Below are 21,412 nucleotides of genomic sequence, written 5' to 3'. Positions count from 1 at the left end.
CATCGTGGCACAGCGGAAACGAATCCAACAAGGAACCATGAGGTTGCAGGTTTGATCCCTGGCCTCGCTCAGTGGGCTGGGGATCCGACGTTGCCAGGAGCTGTGGTGTAGGTTGCAGACTCGGCTCAGATCTGGCGTTGCTGTGGCTGTGGGGTAGGCTGGCAGCTGTAGCTCCGATTTGACCCCTAGCCTGGGAACCTCCATGTGCCATGGGTGCAGCCCTAAAAATACAAACAAACAAAAAAAGGTAATATAGATTCCAAAACTGTATTCTGTATTGCTATAGTGTTTTCCTAAAACACAGCAAAAATTTTATAGGTAATTATTTTAATCAAGGATGCTTATTTTATTAGCCATTTATACCTTCTGCGTTCAGCCTGGTGGGTTTTAATTCTTTCTTCCTCCTGTTGCTGTCGTTTAAATTCCAGTAATTCACTCTAGGAACAATAAAAGTTGTGAAATATGGTTTTCAACGAACATGGCTGTACAAAAGACACCCAAATCAATTACATATTTAACCTTAGCTGGTGCGATATTTCATCTTTGAAACTTTTACTTAAGGACTATTTCCATGGGAAATTATTTTCTTATATAACTGGGTAGCAAAAATAATTGTGCCTTAGTCAAATAATAACATCAAATAATAACATCGTGAGTGTAAAACTGTGAGATTAGAAAGCCAATGTGCAAGTTCAAGATATTAGACAATGAGCACAACATACACAGAGGAAAACACAAGGTGAGCCAAACTCACCTGTGCCTCACAAAGAAAAACAAATCCGTTTCCTTAAGGAATGTTACGCAATACCCTATTTCTTGGTCATTTCTCTAGCTTCTCTTTCCCAACAAACGTGTGGCTACTTACAAATAAAGATTGGACTCAATTCTGTAGTGTGATGCTATTAGAGGAATATTTTCCACCCTGGAGAATAATCACTCACCCATCACGGACTAGTTACTCTGACACTAGAAGAAGAAATAGGAGCAGAACTCTGGAATGCCTGGAGGGGATCCTTTGCTTCTAGTAGGAGATGGTGTTACGACAACGACACCTCTAGCTTCTGACATTCTGATTATCTTGAAAGAGACAACTTCACTTCCACCCTTAGTTACTGTGCTTCCAGTATTAACCTGAAGAACTACAGGCCAGAGACTCGCTGATGCTCAACTGCCTATGCCTTGGGCCAGACCACATCATAACCTCATGGCAAAGACAGAAAAAGGCAGAAAGAAGAGCTATCAGGCCCCGTGTCATAAGTCAGTGCCTGAATCAGAGCAGCATTCTGGGAGAGAAAATGCTGTCACATCTTGATAAGCACATACCAACATATTTATTTTTTAACCCCTAAACTTCCTGGATAAGAAGTATCAAATAGGAGTTCCTGTTGTGGCTCAGTGGTAAGGAACCTGACTAGTATCCATGAGGACACAGGTTCAATCTCTGGCCTCGCTCAGGGGGCTAAGGATCCGGCATTGCTACGAGCTATGGTATAAGTTGCAGACACAACTTGGATCCACGTTGCTGTGGCTGTGGTGTAGGCCAGCAGCTATAGCTCTGATTTCACCCCTAGCCTGGGAACCTCCATATGATGCAGGTGCGGCCCTAAAAAGACAACAAAAAAAGTATACAGTAAATTCAAAGTTCAGACTGATATTTTCTTCTTTTAATTTTATTCGAAGTCCTTCCAACATTCTACATTCTCCAAAATAAAAAGATTGGTTTCTTATACTGTGGTCATTCAAATTGTCACTCATTAATCCCTAAAGCACACTGTTTAAGTCTAATTTCTATCTAGCACCAATAGCAAGGAGAAAATTAGAGAGTTTTCTAAATAAATGAATAACATTCATTCAACCGTTCTTCCTATGTATTAAACACTTAGATGCCAAGCTTTGTGCTAGAGACTCCTTTTCCCACCATGGCATACAATCTTTCCTTTTAATTTTTGTCATTTTAATATATGTGCATAGTAAGTCCACTAAGCCTAGTACTACTTATACTAGGCTTAGACTAAAATAAAAGAAGCTCCATTCCTCAGTCCTCATCAGAACAATCGCTTTCAATTCCTTTTTTTTTTTTTTTTTTTTTTTTTTTTTTGCTTTTTAGTGCCATACCTGCGGCATATGGAGGTTCCCAGGCTAGGGGCTGAATTGGAGCTGCAGCTGCCGGCCCACACCACAGCCACAGCAATGCCAGGACCTGAGCTGCGTCTTTGACCTATACTACAGCTCATGGCAATGCCAGATCCTTAACCCACTGAGTCAGGCCAGGAATTGAACCCACATCCTCATGCATCCTAGTTGAGTTCGTTAACCGCTGAGCCATGAAGGGAACTCCTATCTTCTTCTTCAAAGCATGAGTATTTTTCTATTTCTTCATTTTAACAAATAAATGTATTCTTTTGGCTTCCTACCATGGAGAAGATGTACATCTCTAATATATTTCTACGACTACCTCCACCCCACCCCAACTCGAGCTTCCCTTCCTGGTACACCACCATCCTTATCCCTCAGCCTTACAACTTTTTTTTTTTTTTTTTTGACTTTCAGTGTGGTGGGGGAAGGACTCTAGGGGTCTTACAGCTTCTCGTTTAGATTTCCAAGCCATCCTCTTTTCAACCTTAACCTTCAGAGGTATCAGGTGCTTCTAACCTCAAGCCTGTATGGGGACCATTTCAACCCTTGAGTCCAACCACTTCTTGCAAATTGAGTTCTGCCTTTTCCTGCTCTAGTGTACAGCTTCCAAAATTGAGGGGAGTTTTTGTTTGGTTTTGTTGGGTGTTGTTTCTTTTGCGGCAGTCTCCTGGTCTGTTCTTCTGTTCTATGTCCTGGCTTCTTATGCCTTTTCCAAAAGTCATTTCCTTTGTTGTCTTTTTAGTGGGATTCAGGGAGATTGGGGCTAGAGATAAGCAAATGAGATGTTTAGAAAGTGCCGTGGATGAGATTCTGCTGTATAGCACCGGGAAGGAACTCTATCTAGTCGCTTATGATGGAACATGATGGAGGATAATATGAGAAAAAGAATGTATATATATTATAGATATGTGTTGACTGGGTCACTTTGCTGTACAGTAGAGAGTTACAGAACACAATAAACCAACATAATGGAAAAAAATAAAAATCATTAAAAAATTCAAAAAAAAAAAAAAAAGTGTGCTGTTTAACCGGAAGACCTCAACATTTTCAAACAAGAACTATACCAGAATTCTGTTACTTCATCCTCACAACAATTCTTAAAGGTAGGCAGGTAAATAAAATGCTATTTGATGAATGAATGGAGAGGCATTATTATGCTTGTTTTATAGATGAGGAAACAGAGGATCAAAGACTCAGGGTAAGTATTTTGTCAAGCACCCCATGGCTCTTCAAGACCAAAACAAAGACTAGAGCTTAGATTTTTTGTTCCTCATCTTCTGCAAAGCTGCACCCAAACTACTCAGCTAAGATCAAGGGCCACTTGTCAGTAGTTAATCATACTCAAGTATAAACAGCCATATCTAGAACTCTCAGGCCCATTTACACTCAAAAGTTCTAGCAGAACCCATCTAATCTAAGTTCAAACTGAAATCGCTCTTGTCAAAGGATGATAATCCTTCCCACATGCATTAACCTATTTCTTCGAGGGGCAACTTCTAATATCAGCCTAAGTGTAATAACATGAACTGTCAACAAACTAAACTCATCAGCTCTAGACATGAGACAAAGAATTTTTAAAAAACTAAAACATACATTTGGGAGTTCCCTGGTGGTCTAGTGGTTAGGACTTGACACTTTCACCTCTGTGGCCTGGGTTTCATCCCTGGTTTGGGAACTGAGATTCCATGACAAGCCCGTTGTGGTCAAAAAAATTTTTTAATTAAAAAATTTTTAGGAGTTCCCATCATGGTTCATCAGAAGCAAACCTAACTAGTATCCATGAGGATGTGGGTTCGATCCCTGGCCTTACTCAGTGGGCTAAGAATCTGGCATTGCTGTAAGCTGTGGTGTAGGTCACGGACTTGGTTCAGATCCAATTTGACCCCTAGCCTGAGAACTTCCATATGCTGCGGGTGTGGCCCTAAAAAGACAAAATAAATAAATAAGATACACATATATTTTGCATGTTTATATATGCCAATTATTACATATTTCTTTAAAATAATTTTAAGATCATTTTTTTCAGCCTTGGCAAAAATGACCCTGAAATTTATCTGGAAAAAAATAAATACACTATCACAGCAATAAAAAAATCCTGAAAAAAAGAAATGAGGGAGAACAGGCACCACTAAACATTAAAAACAGGTCCTGAAACTGCAACAGTTAAAACAATTTGATTGACTCCAGGAAAAGACCTACAATGTGGAAACCATAGCTTACATAAGCTGTTCTGCTCAACTCTTGCAGGAGAGACAGTTCAATGAATGATGATGGACCTGCCAACTAACGTGAGAAAAATTAGAATAAGATCCCTTATTTTTACATCAAAATAAATTTTATAGAGCCCTAGGACTTGAACCTAAAAGATGGAACCATAGACGTTTCCAAAAGAGGCATGGGTAAGTTTATTTATAAACTTGGATAAGAAAGGTCCAGAAATCATAAAGCAAAAGGATGGATAAATCTGGCTGCCTGGAAATTCAAAGCTTCAATTGTGAAAAAAACTTAAAAAATAAAAAAACCCTTAAGAAAATGTTTATGACACACATAGGCTAGTTCAATGATTCCTCCTTTCATTCATGCACAAATTTCTGAGTGCTTCTTATGAGGCAGGCTTTGCCCCTCCAGCCTCTCTCAAAAGATACATCTAAAGATACAAAAGTCTGCATTTGATAATGCCTTAATCACTGGGTCTACAATTAATGCTGACTGTTTTAGATTGTAAGCTCCTGGAGAGCAGTATTGATGTGTCGTAGGACAGTTTTAACAGTGTCATGTGCAAAAGAACAAATAAAATATTTTGATTTTGTGGGGGGGAAAAAAAAAAGACATGAGGCAGGCTTGAAGCTACATGATGGGGATGAGATAGATGAAATCACTGCGCCTTAAGAGCTTATATTTTTGAAAAAATGAAGCCCATGGAGAAGCAAGAAAAGTATCTGCCGATAATCCTATGCAGAGGATTAAACACGCTGTTGTGAGGCTCAGGAGCTCATTCCTGTTTTAGATGGAGACTCAGAGAAGGCCTGAGGAAGTAGCTGTAAGAACTTATATAAACCAGTAAGGAAAACACAGCCACCCAACAGCAAAAAGGTCAAGCCTAGGAGGAGGAAGTTGGCAGATAAACCAGGCTGCCTGTAAATTAAAAAGTCATCTGCTTCATGCATAATCAAAGAAACATAAATCAAAACAATAAGAGAAAATTTTTTCTTCTACCATATTGACAAAAACTAGAAAAGTTGGATGGAGAATCAGGCATATTCTAGCACTTTGGGGGCGTGTCTAAGATGGCAAAAACTAGTTTTTGGAGAGCAATTCAGCAATAACCCTCAGCATGCAAAGTGTATACATCCCTTGCAGAAACGCTCAAAGATAGGGGTATCAGGAGAGTCACATTTCTATTACGGAAACAGTCGAAGTTCAAGAGAACATCTTCATGCACATTACCAAGGAACTGGCACAAGGTAGACCCTCCACAAAACAGTGCTATGCAATAGTCACAGACAAAAAGGTAGTTGTGGGGCACGGACTGTGTTGAGATCGCCAAGATGCATTAAATGATAAAAATTAGGTTCAGAGCAGTTTTCTTGGGACTATTCCATGTAAATTAAAAAGATACACATATATCCATTTCAACTTTTTTTTTTTCTTTTTCAGTCACGCTCACAATATTGGAAGTTCCCGTGCCAGGTGCGGAACCCAAGCCACAGCAGTGACAATGCCAGGTCCTTAACCCACTGAGCCATAGAGGAACTCCCCACTTCCACTTTTATATGCTGGTGTATATTCATATTTTTAAACATTTTTATGGTAAAACATACTAAAATGCTAACTGATTATCACTAGAGATAAAAGCATGGAGGAGAAGTGGGCAGAGGAATGATAATTTAATATCACAAATAGGGCTTGTTTTTTTAACTTTTGAACCATGTGGATATATTAGTTCCTCATACTAATCTGAGCAGGGGGCCACTGCTGTTTCTTGATGCTTTCCTTTATTTAAAAATCCCAATGAAAATATATTTTCTTTTCTTTTCTTTTCTTTTTAAGGGCTGCACCTATGGCACATGGAAGTTCCCAGGCTAGGGATTCAATCAGATCTACAGCTGCCAGCCTACACAACAGCCACAGCAATGCCAGATCCAAGTTGCAACGGTGACCTGCACCCCAGCTTGTGGCAATGCTGGCTCCTTAACCCACTGAGTGAGGTCAGGGATCAAACCCACATCCTTATGGATACGAGTTGGGTTCTTCACCCACTAAGCCATACCAGGAACGCCAAGGACATATACTTTTGAATATGTAAAGATGTAAAACAGAAAAAACACTATGTCATGAAGCCAAGAAGAGTCAGGGAGAGAAAAAAAAAAGAGAACAAAAAAGAGGAGTTACCTTGTGGCTCAGTGGGTTAAGGATCTGGCATTGTCACTGCTATGACTCTGGTTACTGCAGTGGTGCAGGTTTGATCCCCAGCCTGAGAACTTCTGCATACCACAGGCACCACCAAAAAGCCAAAAAACAAACCAACAAAAAAGCACAGTAAGAGAAGGACACCAGCATCCTATTACAGAGACAAGGATGGAGGAGAGGAGAAAGCACAGAGCAGGAGGGAAGCAGGGGCGGGAGCTGACGGGGCATCATCATGCAGGAACATTGCCCCAGATGGTAGGCGGGAAAGCTTAGGTCCACTGCACACTGGCTTATTATTCCATACCCAGCAAACGGTATTTAGTAAGGCGAGGTTGGTTTTCCTTTGGTGCCACGAAAGATAATTTCGACTAATTAATTTGTTCTGCTGAACGGACAGCCGCTGTGGATGCATCTTCAGGCTTTATAAGCATATTCCTGGTTCACTTACATGCTTCCCACACAGACGTGCAATACCTCACTGGACAGGTACAAAATCAGTTGTTCTTGTTCGAGCACTGGGCTTTGGCTATTAAGAAAATCAAAACACTCTAAGCCGGAGGGACGTGACCACACAGCCTCTGAGACAATGTCAAGCCTTGTCTTACTCAACACAAATTTGGGGTTCATCCACCATTTTCCAGACACCTGGATGCAGGCTGAAGTTACGGATGTAAAAAAAGATACAGCTCCACCCTGAAGGAATCACAGCAGAATGAGGGAGACAGACCCAGACACAACTGTGATACGAAGCAGAAAGAAATGCGTTGCTGAACACGGTTCAAGCAACGTGACGTGGGAATTTGAAGGAAGGGACGCCAGCGAAGAGGGACGAGGAACAAATGTTCCTGCATGTTGTTCGACATTTTAAGTGCATCCATGAAGGATTCCCCGAGGAAAGAGTGTGTGTCTTCTCATTGCTCTACACGCGTGCCTGCATCCAGACAGAGCTCCATACAGAGAAGTACTTAAGTCCTTCGATAAACAACATAACGGAGTTCCCGCTGTGGTGCAATGGGATCTGTGGCATCTTGGGAGCGCTGGGAAGCAGAGTCCATCCCTGCCTGGCTTAGTGGGTTGAGTATCCGGCATTGTTATGGCTGCAGCTCAGGGTGCAACTGCAGCTCAGATCTGATCCCTGGCCTGGGAACTCCACGTGCTATAGGGCAGGAAGGATGGCAGGAAAGGAAGGAGGAAAGAAGAGTCAAACGTTTATATATATATAGAGAGAGAGAGTCATCTAGGAGATGCCAAGAGCAGAACTCCTGTAAATATCAGCCAAAGGTGTTTAGTAAATGAGGATAACACTGCAAAAGGTGCCACTATCTGTGCCCACCCCGGCCAGAACTACTTTCGTTGGGGGAAGGGCTGCCAAGGATCCGTGCTGGAGCCCAAGCTCACAGTAAGAAGCAAAGGGGGTCACCAGTTCCTGCTCAAGGTTATGGAAATCACTTCTCTGTGTTGCAATTTATCAGAGGGTCAACTCTACAACAAACAGGTGTGTGCAAGGCTGGATGCTTGGGAAAACCGATGCGTTCAGAGTTAAAGGCACGCTCCAAAGCAAGGCTGGAGTAATTGGAGACCAGGATAGGGTCATTTTTAAATCATGCTCAAATTCCAGCGGGACCTATTCTGACACGGTTCAGCTTGACTACTTTATATAAACATTAAAGTGCTGTCACCCGGGCAGGACATCCTTCTCCCAGGAGAGAATGATGGTCTCTCAACTCAGGAAGAGGAAAAAGAGAAGCAAGGGAGTTGATGCAATTAAGTCCAAGCACCTCTACCTTTGAACTTTTTTTACTTAAAAAAATTTTTTTGTTATACTTGATTTAAAATGTTCTGCCAATTTCTGCTGTACAGCAAAGCGACCCAGTGATACATTGATATACATTCCTATTCCCACATTATCCTCCAACATGTTCCATCCCAAGTGATTAGATCTGGTTCCCTGTGCTATACAGCAGGATTTCATTGCTAATCCGTTCCAAATGCAATAGTTTGCATCTACTGATGTTTTTAATTTTTTTTTATTTTTTAAGATTTTTATTTTTTCTACTATAGTTGATTTACAATGTTCTGTCAATTTCTGTTTTATAGCAAAGTGACCCAGTCATACATACTTATATATATGTATTATATATATATATACATGCTTTTTCTCACATTATCCTCCATTGTGTTCAGTTTTTTTAAGATTTTTATTTTTTCTATTATAGTTAATTTACAATATTCTGTCCATTTCTGTTGTACAGCAAAGTGACCTAGTCATACACACATATATGTGTGTGTGTGTGTATATATATATCATATATATATATACACACATTCTTTTTCTCACATTAACCTGCATCATGCTCCATCATAAGTGACTAGATACAGTTCCCTGTGCTATACAGCAGGACCTCATTCTTATCCACTCCAAATGCAATAGTTTGCACCTACTGAATGTTTTTTAATTCAGAAGAGAGTTTGGTGGCAGGGGACAGTTTAGAGGCACTTTGGTTCTGCATCTCTCCATGGTAATACCTTTGCCCAGAAGGTCAAAGATAGCTTTGGCTATTAGAAAAAGTGGAAACGACCTCAAAATATTAAGACCAAACAAATCCACAAAAGTAAATCCTCATGGGTTTATAGTAGGAAAGTCAAAAGTAGCATTAACAATGTTATAATTATTATTATATATAAAAATTATTCTAACTTCCCCTTACTAGGTATTGTTATATGTATCATTTTAATATAAAGAAGTGGACTTTCAAATACCATATGGTATCACTTATGTGCAGAATCTACAATATGGCACAGATGAACCTATCTACAGAACAGAAACAGACTAACAGACCTGGAGAACAGACTTGCCAAAGGGAAGGGGGAAGGAGTGGGATGGACGGGGAGTCTGGGGTTAGGAGATGCAAACTATTCCATTTAGAACGGATAAGCCATGAGGTCCTACTGTGCAGTACAGGCAACTATGTCTAGTCTCTTGGGATAGATGAGAATGGAAGATGGGTATGAGAAAAGGTATATACATATATATAGGACTGGGTCACTTTGCTGTACAGCAGGAATTGACAGAACATTGTAAATCAATGATAATTTTTTAAAAAATAATAAAGTGGACTTTCAGTTACAGAAGTCCTTGAATCACACAGCTCTCTATCTCCCACCCAGAAATACTTTCTCTCAAATTTCTCCTAACTTTTAAAGTTTTTTTTTCTCATAAAATTTACTTAAACATCACGGAAAACACAGGAAGTACAGAAACTATGAAGGAAAACATAGTGATTGCTCTTAAAAAAACTCTCCACCCAGGGAGTTCCTGTCGTGGCTCAGTGGTTAACGAATCCAACTAGGAACCATGAGTTTGTGGGTTCGATCGCTGGCCTTGCTCAGTGGGTTAAGGATCCGGAGTTGCCATGAGCTGTGGTGTAGGTCGTAGATGCAGCTCGGATCCCATCTTGCTGTGGCTGTGGTGTAGGCCAGCAGCTACAGCTCCGACTGGACCCCTAGCCTGGGAACCTCCATATGCCAAGGGAGCGGCCCAAGAAATGGCGGGAAAAAAAAAACAAACAAAAAAAAACTGTCCACCCAGAGATAAGCTCCTTTAACATATCAGCATGTTTCTTTCACTTACATACATACATAGATTATAAGTGCTTATCACCAGGTTTAACATGTGCCAGGCATTAGGATAACCTCTCCATGGGCTTTCTCTCCTGTCACCTTAGAACCAATGTCAGGGGGGAAAAAATAACATCACTACCACTAGAACAGATGACGTTTAAAGAGATGAAGTTGGAAGTTCCCATCGTGGCTCAGCAGTAACAAGCCTGAATAGTATCTATGAGGATTCGGGTTCAATCGCTGGCCTCGCTCAGTGGGTTAAGGATCTGGCCTTGCCAGGATCTGTGGTGTAGGTCTCAGCAGTGGCTCAGATCCTGCGTTGCTGCAGCTGTGGTGTAGACCTGCAGCTGCAGTTCCGATTCCACCCTTAGCCTGGGAATTTCCATGTGCTGCAGGTGCGGGTCTAAAGAGATGAAGTCTTTTTGCACAAAGTACAATCAGAAAGGAGGCAGGCTTCAAACCTCACCCAGACTCTATTTTAAAATCTTTGTTAATTTTCACATAGGTGAGGACAGGAATGGATGCACGGTGTTCCCAACTTCAAAATCTCCAAATCTTCTATCACTGACCAACTTGTTGAAACAAACAATCTTAGACATAACATGTTGTGTGCATCTCTGGTTATTTCCTTAGCCTAGATGTATGTCTTTTAGATCGAATACTTTCATAGATCGGAAACTCTTCAGAACTGAATATTGTCAGAAAGCCCTTCAGGGGTCCCCTCTCACAGCAGCAGTACAAGGGAGTCTAGTATTTTTTAATAGCGAACAGTGTAAGCTCTCCTTGCCCCAGCAAACACACAAATTATTATCTGTATTTTTCTAAAGCTTTTTGTTTAATCTTGAGATTATTCTCCCAGTTGAAGTGTAGAAGTAGTTTTTTCAAGTTACCTCAAATTCCATTGAAATTTTGATTGTAATGGCATCCAACTCAAAAATTAATTTGGATAGAACCGTAGTTATTGCAGTATTGAATTTTACTACTCAGGGTATCAGCCATCTCAACTTTATTCAAATGAACATTCATGGATCACAGGAAAATTCTCACATTTCCTGGGGTTTGGTTTTGTTTTTAGAGCTTGAACAATTTTTTACATAGTTGCTTTTGGATGAGATCTTTTGATCCTATATTTTCTAATTAATTTTTTGCTAATATTTGAGGAAGCTGATGATTCTTATGTTTTATAACCAACTCCTATTTAACTCCAGTTGCTCTAATCATTTTTTTGGTTGATTTTGTTAGGTTGTACAGGCAGATTGCTCTCATCTGAAAATAACAATTTTACTTATTTCCAATAATTAGATAAGCTACTTTTTTTTTTTTTTTTGGTCTTTCTTTAGGGCAGCACTCATGCCATATGTAGGTTCCCAGACTAGGGGTTGAATTGGAGCTGAAGCTGCCAGCCTACAGCACAGCCACAGCAACTCGGGATCCAAGCCACATCTTCTACCTACACCACCGCTCACAACAATGCCCGATCCTTAGGCCACTGAGCAAGGCCAGGGATCAAACCTGCATCTTCATGGATACTAGTCGGGTTCGTTACCCACTGAGCCACTACGGGAACTCCTGGATAAGCTCTTTTTTTTTGTTTTTGTCTTATCAAGCTGGTTAAAACAATTCCTAAACTTTGTTCCATGCGATATTGAAGGTTTTCATCAAATAACACAGAGAAGCACTAGGTTAGAATTTCTAGAACACTGGTTGGTGGTAGGAGTTGCAGATATCCTCCTGCTATTCTAATACTTCCCCCCCTGAGATAAATGTTGGGTTTTGGTTTGGAAGACTATATATATATGTTAGGAAGTCTATATATATGTTAGGATACATTTTTTCTTTCTAGTTCACCACAGTTTTTTAAAGTTGACAAATTTTAACCTATCAATGCCTATTTTTTGCATTAAGAGGTAGGTAATTTTTTTCCCTCTCATGACCTATTACATGGCAGTGATAAGATATCAAAAGTTATAATGTAACTAGTCATCTTTGCATTCCTAGAATTAATCTTACTTTGTCTTGGTAAATTATTTAAGAGAAAAAAAAATCCCACTAGCTAGAATTTTCTTTCCGATGTAAATCTCTATAAATCTGTGTGTGTGTGTGTGTGTGTGTGGTGGGAGGTGTCCCTTTACCAGGTTGTGACAACATGGAGATGATCATTAAATAATATTAATTCTACATTATTTAATTGGAGTTCCCTGGTGGCTCAGTGGGTTAAGGATCTGGCATTGTCATTGCTGTGGATTGAGTCTGATCTCTGGCCCCGGGGCTTCTGCTGCTGCAAGTGCAGCTAAATTATGTAAATAAACAAACAAACAAACAAACAAATAAATAACTTCATTGTTTTCCTTGCTCTGAAAGAATTTGGAGAACATAGGAGAAAAATCTGTTCCTTGAAAATTCTAATGAACTTGCCTGTAAATTTATCCAAGTTTAGCTTATTAAGGGGAAGCAATTCTCAGTAAACTTTAGAAATCCCTTGCATTTTCACTTGTCTTTATTTTAATTCTTTGAGTCACTTTGGAGTTTTACATTTTCTTATAAAACCATTCACTTAATCCACATATTCAATTCATTAGCATAGCATTATCTATAGTAATAAAAACTTAATCTTTTCTACAACCACGGTTCTAGCCTCTCATTTCTAATGTTGTGTATTTGCATTTTTACTAATCTTCCCTTAATTAGACTTACCAGAGATCTGTTCATTTTGTTGACCTTATCAAAGAACAAGCTGTTAAGATTTTTTATAACAGCTGTTTCTTGAAGTTTTGTTATTAATTTCTGCTCTTATCTTAATTACTTCCTTCCATATCATTTATTGTTCTTGTTTTACATTCTTGGGTTGGATACTTAGTTTGTTTCTGTTTTGAGTACTGATTGGATTTTTTTTTTTTTTTTTTGGTCCTTTTAGGGCTGCAGGTGCGGCAGATGGAAGTTCCAAGTTCCCAGGCTAGGGGTCAAAATGGAACTGCAGCTGCAGGCCTATGCCATAGGCACAGCAACACCAGATCCGAGCCGCATCTGAGACCTACATCACAGCTCACAGCAATGCTGGATCCTTAACCCCCTGAGTGGGGCCAGGGATTGAACCTCATGGATACTAATCAGGTTCTTTACCACTGAGCCACAGCAGGAACTCCTTGATTGGATTTCAAGTTAGGATTTTTCTTTCTCTGACTACCATGTCTCTGGAGACAGCTTGGCATGCGTTCCCCATAAAGTGCTCTCACCAGAATTTCTAATGTATCCTATAATAATTTTCTCTGTTGTCCAGTAATTTAAGTATGTTTTCATCTGGGGGGTTATTTTTACTTTCCAAATGGCTACATAAAATCAATAACCAGGAGTTCCCTGGTGGCCTAGTGGTTAAGAATCTGGCATTGTCACTACCATGGCTTGAGTCACTGTTATGGCGAGGATCTGATTCCTGGCCCAGCAACTTCCACTTGCAGCAGGCATAGCCAAAAAAAAAAAAAAAATCAATAACTATGCAAAGTCAGTAAGTGCACCTCAGGCTATCAGAAAAAAAGCTGAATTCCTGGAAAGTAGAAAGGAGGTAAAATAAATGATATGGAGAAACTAGTGTGCAGAATAAACTGGAGTGGAGGTAGCTGGGCTCCTGAAGGAGCTCTAGGAAGCGGTCATAAAGATGACTAGTTGGGGAATGGCATGGAGTCTACTAGCTTGGCAGTGAGCTCTCCTGCTCCCACACCTGTATAGGCAGCAGCTGGCACTGATATGGCCCCCTGGGCAACAGTGAATGGAGGATGGGTGTCTTAGCTCAGAGAAACAGGACAATGTCACAGTACCTGCTGACTCTAGGAGAACAAGAAGTTGTCACATGCAAAAGACAGCATCCTGTATGCCTCCCTCAGCCATGTCGCCAACGAAACATGACGAGATGCCAAGAATCATTGAACATTTGAGAAAGAAAACTAGATAAGGAGTTCCTGCTATGGCACAGTGGCTTAAGGACCCAGTGTTGCTGCAGCTGTGGCCTAAGTCACACTGCGGTTGGGATTTGATCCCTGGCCTGGGAACTTCCACATGCTGCCTGTAGTAGAAGAAGAAGGAGAAGGAAGAGGAAAGGGTGGAGGAGGAAGAGGCGGAGGAGATGTAGAAGAAAACTAGACGAGATAAAACTTACAAGGGACACTCAGTTTTTGAGTCGCCCCAATTCAACCACTGACATCAAGCAACAGACAAGACAGTCTTACTCTGCTCTGTCCAAATCCCTGACCCATTTAATCCATGAACTTATTAATTTTTAAGCAGTCAAATTTTGGGATAGTTATGCAGCAATAGTAATGTAAACAACAGGGCATCTGCAAAAATTGGGATGCACTGGACCTGATATTAGTCTCATCTTCTTATGTAAAAGAATAAGTTGATGGAGGTCCCATCGTGGCTCAGTGGTTAACGAATCCCACTAGGAACCATGAGGTTGAGGGTTCGATCCCTGGCCTTGCTCAGTGGATTAAGGATCCCGCGTTGCCGTGAGCTGTAGTGTAGGTTGCAGATGCAGCTCGGATCCCGTGTTGCTGTGGCTCTGGCGTAGGCTGGCGGCTACAGCTCCGATTGGACCCCTAGCCTGGGAACCTCCATATGCCGCGGGAGTGGCCCAAGAAATAGCAAAAAGACAAAAAAAAAAGTGGATGCATTTTTGCCTTTTTATTTTGACCTATATATACAAGCTGTGAAACATAAGACCTTCAATTCAAAATTTGATATATATATACCTAAAGTAAATGACTTAATAAATGCTTCTTGAAAAAAAAAAACCTTAAAAGGCAAAGAAACAATACTGTCAAAATAGTAAGTAGCAAATGTTCATTGTTTATATAGTTATCGTAGAAGAAGCGATCAGAAAGAATATTGTACTTAGAAAGCAGAACATGGCCATGGAAACGTCAGTCAGCAATTTTGGTAAATAAACAAATTTGACGGGTGGGCCGAGAACAGAACCTTATGAAATAACTTACTGAGCAGGATGCTCTAGCTAAAGGTTTCTCCCAGAATGCAATGAAAAAGGCCAAAGCGACAGGAAGGAGAAAAAAAAACAATTAAGAGAGATAGAGAACAGATCTAGAATTTCCAAAAGCCACTTGATACGTACACCAGAAATGGAGAGAAGAGACAAAATATAGCGGAAGAAACACGCAAGGAAAATAGGAATTTCCTTGAACTGGAGTGAGACTTATATTTGGAGCTTAAATAGGCCCACAAAAGGTCATACAAAATTAAAAACAAATCCACTGTGAATTTCTTATGATAGAGAAGAAAGGAGAGAAGAAAGGAAAAGTAAATAAATGCAACAGAAAATTCAGAGTCATGAACATAAAGAAAACAGCTAAAAAGTAAATTATGTAGCAAGAATATATACAAATACACTAGTAATCACAATAAAAGAGACTATGAAATTGAGAGAAAGATCAGCCATTTTTGTAACTAGAAATCTAATTTAAGCCAAGTGACACAGAGAGGTTAAAATTAAGTGACAAAAATTATCACATAAATTCTAACAAAAAAGGATGGCATAAAAAAATTAGAATCAGACAAAAAAAAAAGACCTATAAACAGTGAGCTTAAAATTATCAAATGGGAAGAATTGCATACTTCATATTGATAAAAATATGCTGAAAGGCGGGTCTTCTCATAAGTCTCATTGGTTGGAAATACTTCCCACGTCAGTGGCCAAACCAATCACAGTCAAGGAGAATAAAATCCCCATGATCAGTTAGACCATTTGTGAATGGATGGCTGGACGGATTTCTTCTGACTTCTCTGAAACATAGGCCATGCTAAGTAGGCTGAACACATGAAGGATTTTTAGGAGAGAAGTAGGTAATCAACAATATTTGATACAGCCCTCTGAAGTTATCAGAACACACAATTTTTTCTGTAGCATTAATTACTACCAGGTGATTGATCACTATGAAGCAAAAGTACAATGTTTTATTTCTTTGTCTCTCTCTTTTTTTTCCTCAAGTTTTTAGGGCCACACCCATGGCATATGGAAGTTCCCAGGCTAGGGGTCAAATGGGAGCTGCAGCTGTCGGCCTACACCACAGCCACAGCAACATGGGATCCAAGCCACACCTGTGACCTACACCACAGTTCACGGCAATGCCGGATCCTTAACCCACTGAGCAAGGCCAGGGATCGAACCCCCATCCTAATGGATACTAGTTGGGATTTTTACCACTGAGCCACATGGGAACTCCCTTCTTTCTCTCTTTTTAATTGTTCATTTCCTCCATGAAAAAGTAAACTTTAGGAGAGCAGGGACCCTGTCTATCCTTTTCCTAATTAAAGTTCCAGGGTCTTGCAGAAGCCTCAATACATAGTAGGAGCTCAGTACATGTTTGTTGGCAGGATGGATGGATGGATGGGAAGGATGAATACTGGGATAGATTACTCTGAGATAGATCAACCAGAATAACACACTTTTTAAAAAAGAGCCAGAAAAGCTTTAAATGGTGTTAAATAATGTCACAGAGTCACAGGGACACAGGGGTTGCAAAAAGACCAATGAATTGAATGTTCAGAAGGGAGTTAATCTCTAGAGATTTTACCTTTGTCCACTAAGGACAAAGTGAGCAATAAAGATGTGATTACAGTAAGATTACCTTTGTCTTTTTTTTTTTTTAATTTGGTAGAAGCAGAAAAGGTGATGGCTTTGAGGAGAGCATTAGCAAGGAAGGAGTTGGTTGGGTTCTTTATTTTACAACAGCAAGAGTCAGTATATTTGTTGACACAAAAAAGTAGTAGTCAGGAGTTCCCGCCATGGTGTGGTGGGTTAAAGGATCCAGCATTGCTGCAGGTCCGGCATGGCTCAGAGTCAATCCCTGACCAGGGAACTTTTGTGTGCCATGAGTGCAGCCACGGGGAAAAAACAAAAATCAACAAACAAAAAAGCAGTCATCAATGGAGAAGAAATGGGGAAGTATGGGGAGAAACTGAATTATAAATAAATTTCTAGAAGATGGAACTGAGTCAAATGTAACATATTGAGAAGTTAAATTGAAAAAAGAACCTACTGTCCCCAGAGACCAGAATAAGGGAAGAATATGAAAGTCAGAGGCATAGAGAGCAAGGTCAATGTGCTGCCACCTCAACTGAACTAGAGGATCTACTCTCTGATTATCCACAGCAGGTGTTCATAAATATTTGTTGAATGAATGGAATGAACAAACACATGAACAGACACCAGGATGCCAATGTATTGCTTTCTGTATCTTCCTCCTATAAACCCGAGTCTTCGTGTCTTCTTAAACGTCATTCTTTTTTTTTAACCTTTTATTATTTTTTTCTACTGTACAGCACAGTGACCCAGTTACACATACATGTATACATTCTTTTTTCTCACATTGCATGTTCCATCATAAGTGACTAGACAGAGTTCCCAGTGCTACACAGCAGGAGCCCATTGGGAAACAGACTCTGCCAAATGCCTCAGCTGGACATTTTCTAACGACAACAGAATGAACAAAAAGGAAGAGAAGCAAAAATACGGCAAATAGCCTTATGTATTCTACGGTTATTGAAATCCCTAGTAATGGAATTATCTATACACGCTAGTTATTCATTTTACTGAAAGCTTCTGTAAGTAAAGGGAAATAATTTATGTAAAAGAAAGACATGCTTAATCAATAACCAGAAAATATGTATGTATCAATATTTGTCTAACTCCAGAAGAAAAACAAGATGAAAGAACAAAAAGCCTAATTTTCCCTGTTTAAAATAACTGCTCAACCTGAAAATTAAATTCCTGATCTGATTTTCTAACCTACTGAGCATTCTCTTTGTAAAATATTCTACTTTTAATGGTTTGCACGTTCTAAATATATACACTAAACTTTGTAAAACACTATTTGAAATGTGCTAGAAGTTATTTTGAAATAAATCATATCTACACTGATCTCACAACATTCTTCCCAGTATCTAAGTACCTCAAGATACAGAACAAAAGTTCTCAGAAACAGATGAACACTTTCATATTATTTGACAGACATTACAGATGCTAGATTTAGCATCTCCTTGCTAATTACTAGAATCTTACTATAACATTGCTTATTCAATCGATCATGGATTTTAATATGTGGCCTTTGTCAAGAGAAAAAAGATTTATTTATTTATTTATTGGCCGAGCCCACAGCATGCAGAAATTCCTGGGCCAGGAATCGAACCCACACAACAGCAGTGACAATGCCAAATCCTTAACCCACTGAGCCACCAGGGAACTCCCAGGGTTTTTTTCTTAAATTCCAAGGGATGAAAATATTTCGTGGTTTCTTAATTGCTCAGAGAGTAGCTTAATAACTAAATTTGGAACTTGCATTATCGCTTTCAACAATTTAATTACTACCGACTATGCACAAAACAGCTCAGTGGCACAATCACTGATATTGTATGCTGGATGCAACTATGAAAGAGTAAGAGGGTGAGCACTGTCGGGAGGAGGGTAGCACCCAAAAGGGTCAAATTACAGCAACAACCATTAGTATGCATTTCATAATATGATTTCCACACACCTTGCGCTAAGTTACCTTGTGCGGCAAAGATATAATTAAACCAAATCAAGAAAATTAGACTGGGTTGTTGGTTGTTGCCCATTGTTTAATTGAAGAAAAAGATTTAAGGGATAACCTGGAAGAAATAACAGGATATATCAACTACCGATGGAGCAAGAAAGAGGTTGGAAAATAAAAATGATGGAGAAGATATTGGTCTCCCCGTAGCTGAATACTTTATCAGTGCATTTTTAAAGGAGCTGGAATGAGGTGGCCCCTTGGAGGCATCTCCCATCCTCCTCATCACTCCCATCCCTGGTTGAAGAGCCTCTAGCACCACTGAGCCTACACAGCAGAGGCAGGTATGTCCATCAAGTCACAACACTGTGTGCAGTTACCATGCCAGAAATTTCATATTCTAATAAGGATTATCCTGTAAGCGCTTTTCTTCGGAGGCTCTGCATTCATTTTATGGAGTTCTACTGCTTGTTTTATTTGGAATTTTATATTTTATTTGGGATGCCTCACTTATTTGTGTATGTGTAGAGTTCCTTATGCTACATTACATATGCTGGGCATGGGTTTTTTTGTTTTTTGTTTTTTTTTTTTCTGTTTTTGGCCGCACCTGCAGCATATAGAAATTCCTGGGTCAGGGACTGAATCTGAGCCACAGCTGTGACCTGCTCCACAGCTGTGGCAACACTGGATCCTTAACCCACTGAGTCACAGCGGGAACCCCTATGTGTATGTTTAGATTGACATTTATTTAAGCTAGTTTCATGATTTTGTACGCCTGCTTTGTTTGGTATGGTAGTTGTTAGACACTATTTGCAATATCCTATATCTTTGGTTTAGAAAATAGCAGTGCCATTGGTTATGTCTTGTAGATCAGAAGTTACCAAGTGTTCTATCATCTTCTCCGTGAAATGCTGGCACCAACTACAGCAGACACACCGTAGCTTCCCATGAGCCTAAGTGTCACGTGAGTTTTGACCAGAAGGAGCCACCACACCATCATACTCTTAAAACATATTCACCTCTCGCCATTTTTTTGCTTTTTCGGGACTGCACTGCGGCATATGGAAGTTCCCAGGCTAGGGGTCGAATCAGAGCTACAGCTCCCAGCCTACACCACCACCACAGCAATGCAGGATCCAAGCCTTGTCTGTGACCTACACCACAGCTCAGGGCGACACCAGATCCCCAACCCACTGAGCAAAGCCAGGGATGGAATCTATGTCCTCATGGACACTAGTCGGATTTGTTTCTGCTGCACCTTGATGGGAACTCCCACACCATCATATGCTTAAAACATACTCCCCTCTCACCATTTTTTTGTGTGTTTTTTAGGGCCGCACCCATGGTATACAGAAGTTCCCAGGCTAGGGGTCCAATCTGAGCTAGAGCTGCCAGCCTACACCGCAGCCACAGCAACACTGGGTCCCTGACTCACTCAGCGAGGCCAGGATCGAACCCACATCCTCATGGATACGAGTCCGATTCCCTTCCACTGCACCACAACAGAACTCTCACCTCTCACCATTTTTAACGCCTATGTTAATTTTTTCATGATTTTCATGGGTATAAAGATGGCCGTTCAGAAACCCTTCAGAATTACCTAGTACCACAAGCAGATAATTAGCCATGACCAAGAGGGTCTTTGAATACCTTCTGATGTTGTTCTTCCTTCATCTTTTGCAATTTTTGATTTTCTTCTTCCTTTCGAGAATCCATATATGCCCGGCTTCTGGCCTGTAAGGGTAAAACGGGAAAATATCACGGAATGAAAGCACCACCACAACCTCCTGGCCTCCCCTGGGTCTGGTTTGAACAACTCAACCGCGGTACTAAGCATAGAGCAAGCTCTGCCCATACACAGGCTTCCCAGTGATTCATGCACGTGTCTGAGGACGCCTCTTGGGAGCTTCACAAAGAAGGCGAGTATGAGCTCAAGCATCCGGCACATTTTAGAGGATGATCTAGGAGTTCCCGTCGTGGCTCAGTGGTTAATGAAGCCAACCAGGAACCATGAGGGTTTGGGTTCGATCCCTGGCCTTGCTCAGTGGGTTAAGGATGCGGTGTTGCCATGAGCTGTGGTGTAGGTCGCAGACTCGGCTTGGATCCCACGTTGCTGTGGCTCTGGCATAGGCTGGTGGCTACACCTCCGATTGGACCCCTAGCCTGGGAACCTCCATGTGCTGCAGGAGCGGCCCTAGAAAAAGCAAAAAGACAAAAAAAAAAGAAAAAAAATCTAAATGTTTGTTTAATTAAGCTGTAGAAATTTCCCCTCAGAGATAATCAACATAGTTTATTCTTCCTAGAGAGGTGGATTGGAACTAGAAGAACGTGAAACATCTTTTTCTAGAATATGCCAACTAGCTGATGATTCTCAGAGGCAGGCAACAGCGACACTGACTTGAGGAGCGCAGACAGGGCTGGGGCCCAGGAACTCCCTCCCCTGAAACAGCTTGTCCGCCGCGGACTGCTACCCGGTCATCCGATAGTCGAATTTCTCTCTGAGTCTTTGTGTCGCTAATCTGTACCTGAACTTCACGTCTGTTCCTGGGAGGGGAAAACAAAGCCTGTTCAGGGGCCCAGGAGTCATCATTTCTGGCTGAACTAGGCCCTCAAGGGGGCAACTCAGAAGATCCAGGAGACACGCTACAGTGGCCTTCAGCCCCGGTGACCTTGTGTGTCAAGGTCGCCGTCACAGGCGCGGAAACCACATG

The 21,412-nt window shown here is 40.7% G+C and overlaps 1 protein-coding gene across 3 annotated transcripts in view; it reads right to left on the bottom strand.

The window, feature by feature from the left end:
* Positions 1 to 21,412, bottom strand: part of EPSTI1 (epithelial stromal interaction 1) — a 105,876-nt gene that overhangs the window by 7,737 nt on the left and 76,727 nt on the right. For all 3 annotated transcript variants that reach the window (XM_047755645.1, XM_047755646.1, XM_047755647.1), the window contains 2 exons: positions 20,352 to 20,435; positions 364 to 437 (listed from right to left, as the gene is read on the bottom strand). In XM_047755645.1, the coding sequence (XP_047611601.1) occupies positions 364 to 437; positions 20,352 to 20,435 (158 nt within the window). The remainder of the gene's footprint in view (positions 1 to 363; positions 438 to 20,351; positions 20,436 to 21,412) is intronic.

Source organism: Phacochoerus africanus, chromosome 13 (assembly GCF_016906955.1).
Source record: "Phacochoerus africanus isolate WHEZ1 chromosome 13, ROS_Pafr_v1, whole genome shotgun sequence".
Lineage (NCBI taxonomy): Eukaryota > Metazoa > Chordata > Mammalia > Artiodactyla > Suidae > Phacochoerus > Phacochoerus africanus.
The sequence above is the reverse complement of the archived record's forward strand: the minus strand, read 5'-3'. Positions and strand labels throughout refer to the sequence as shown.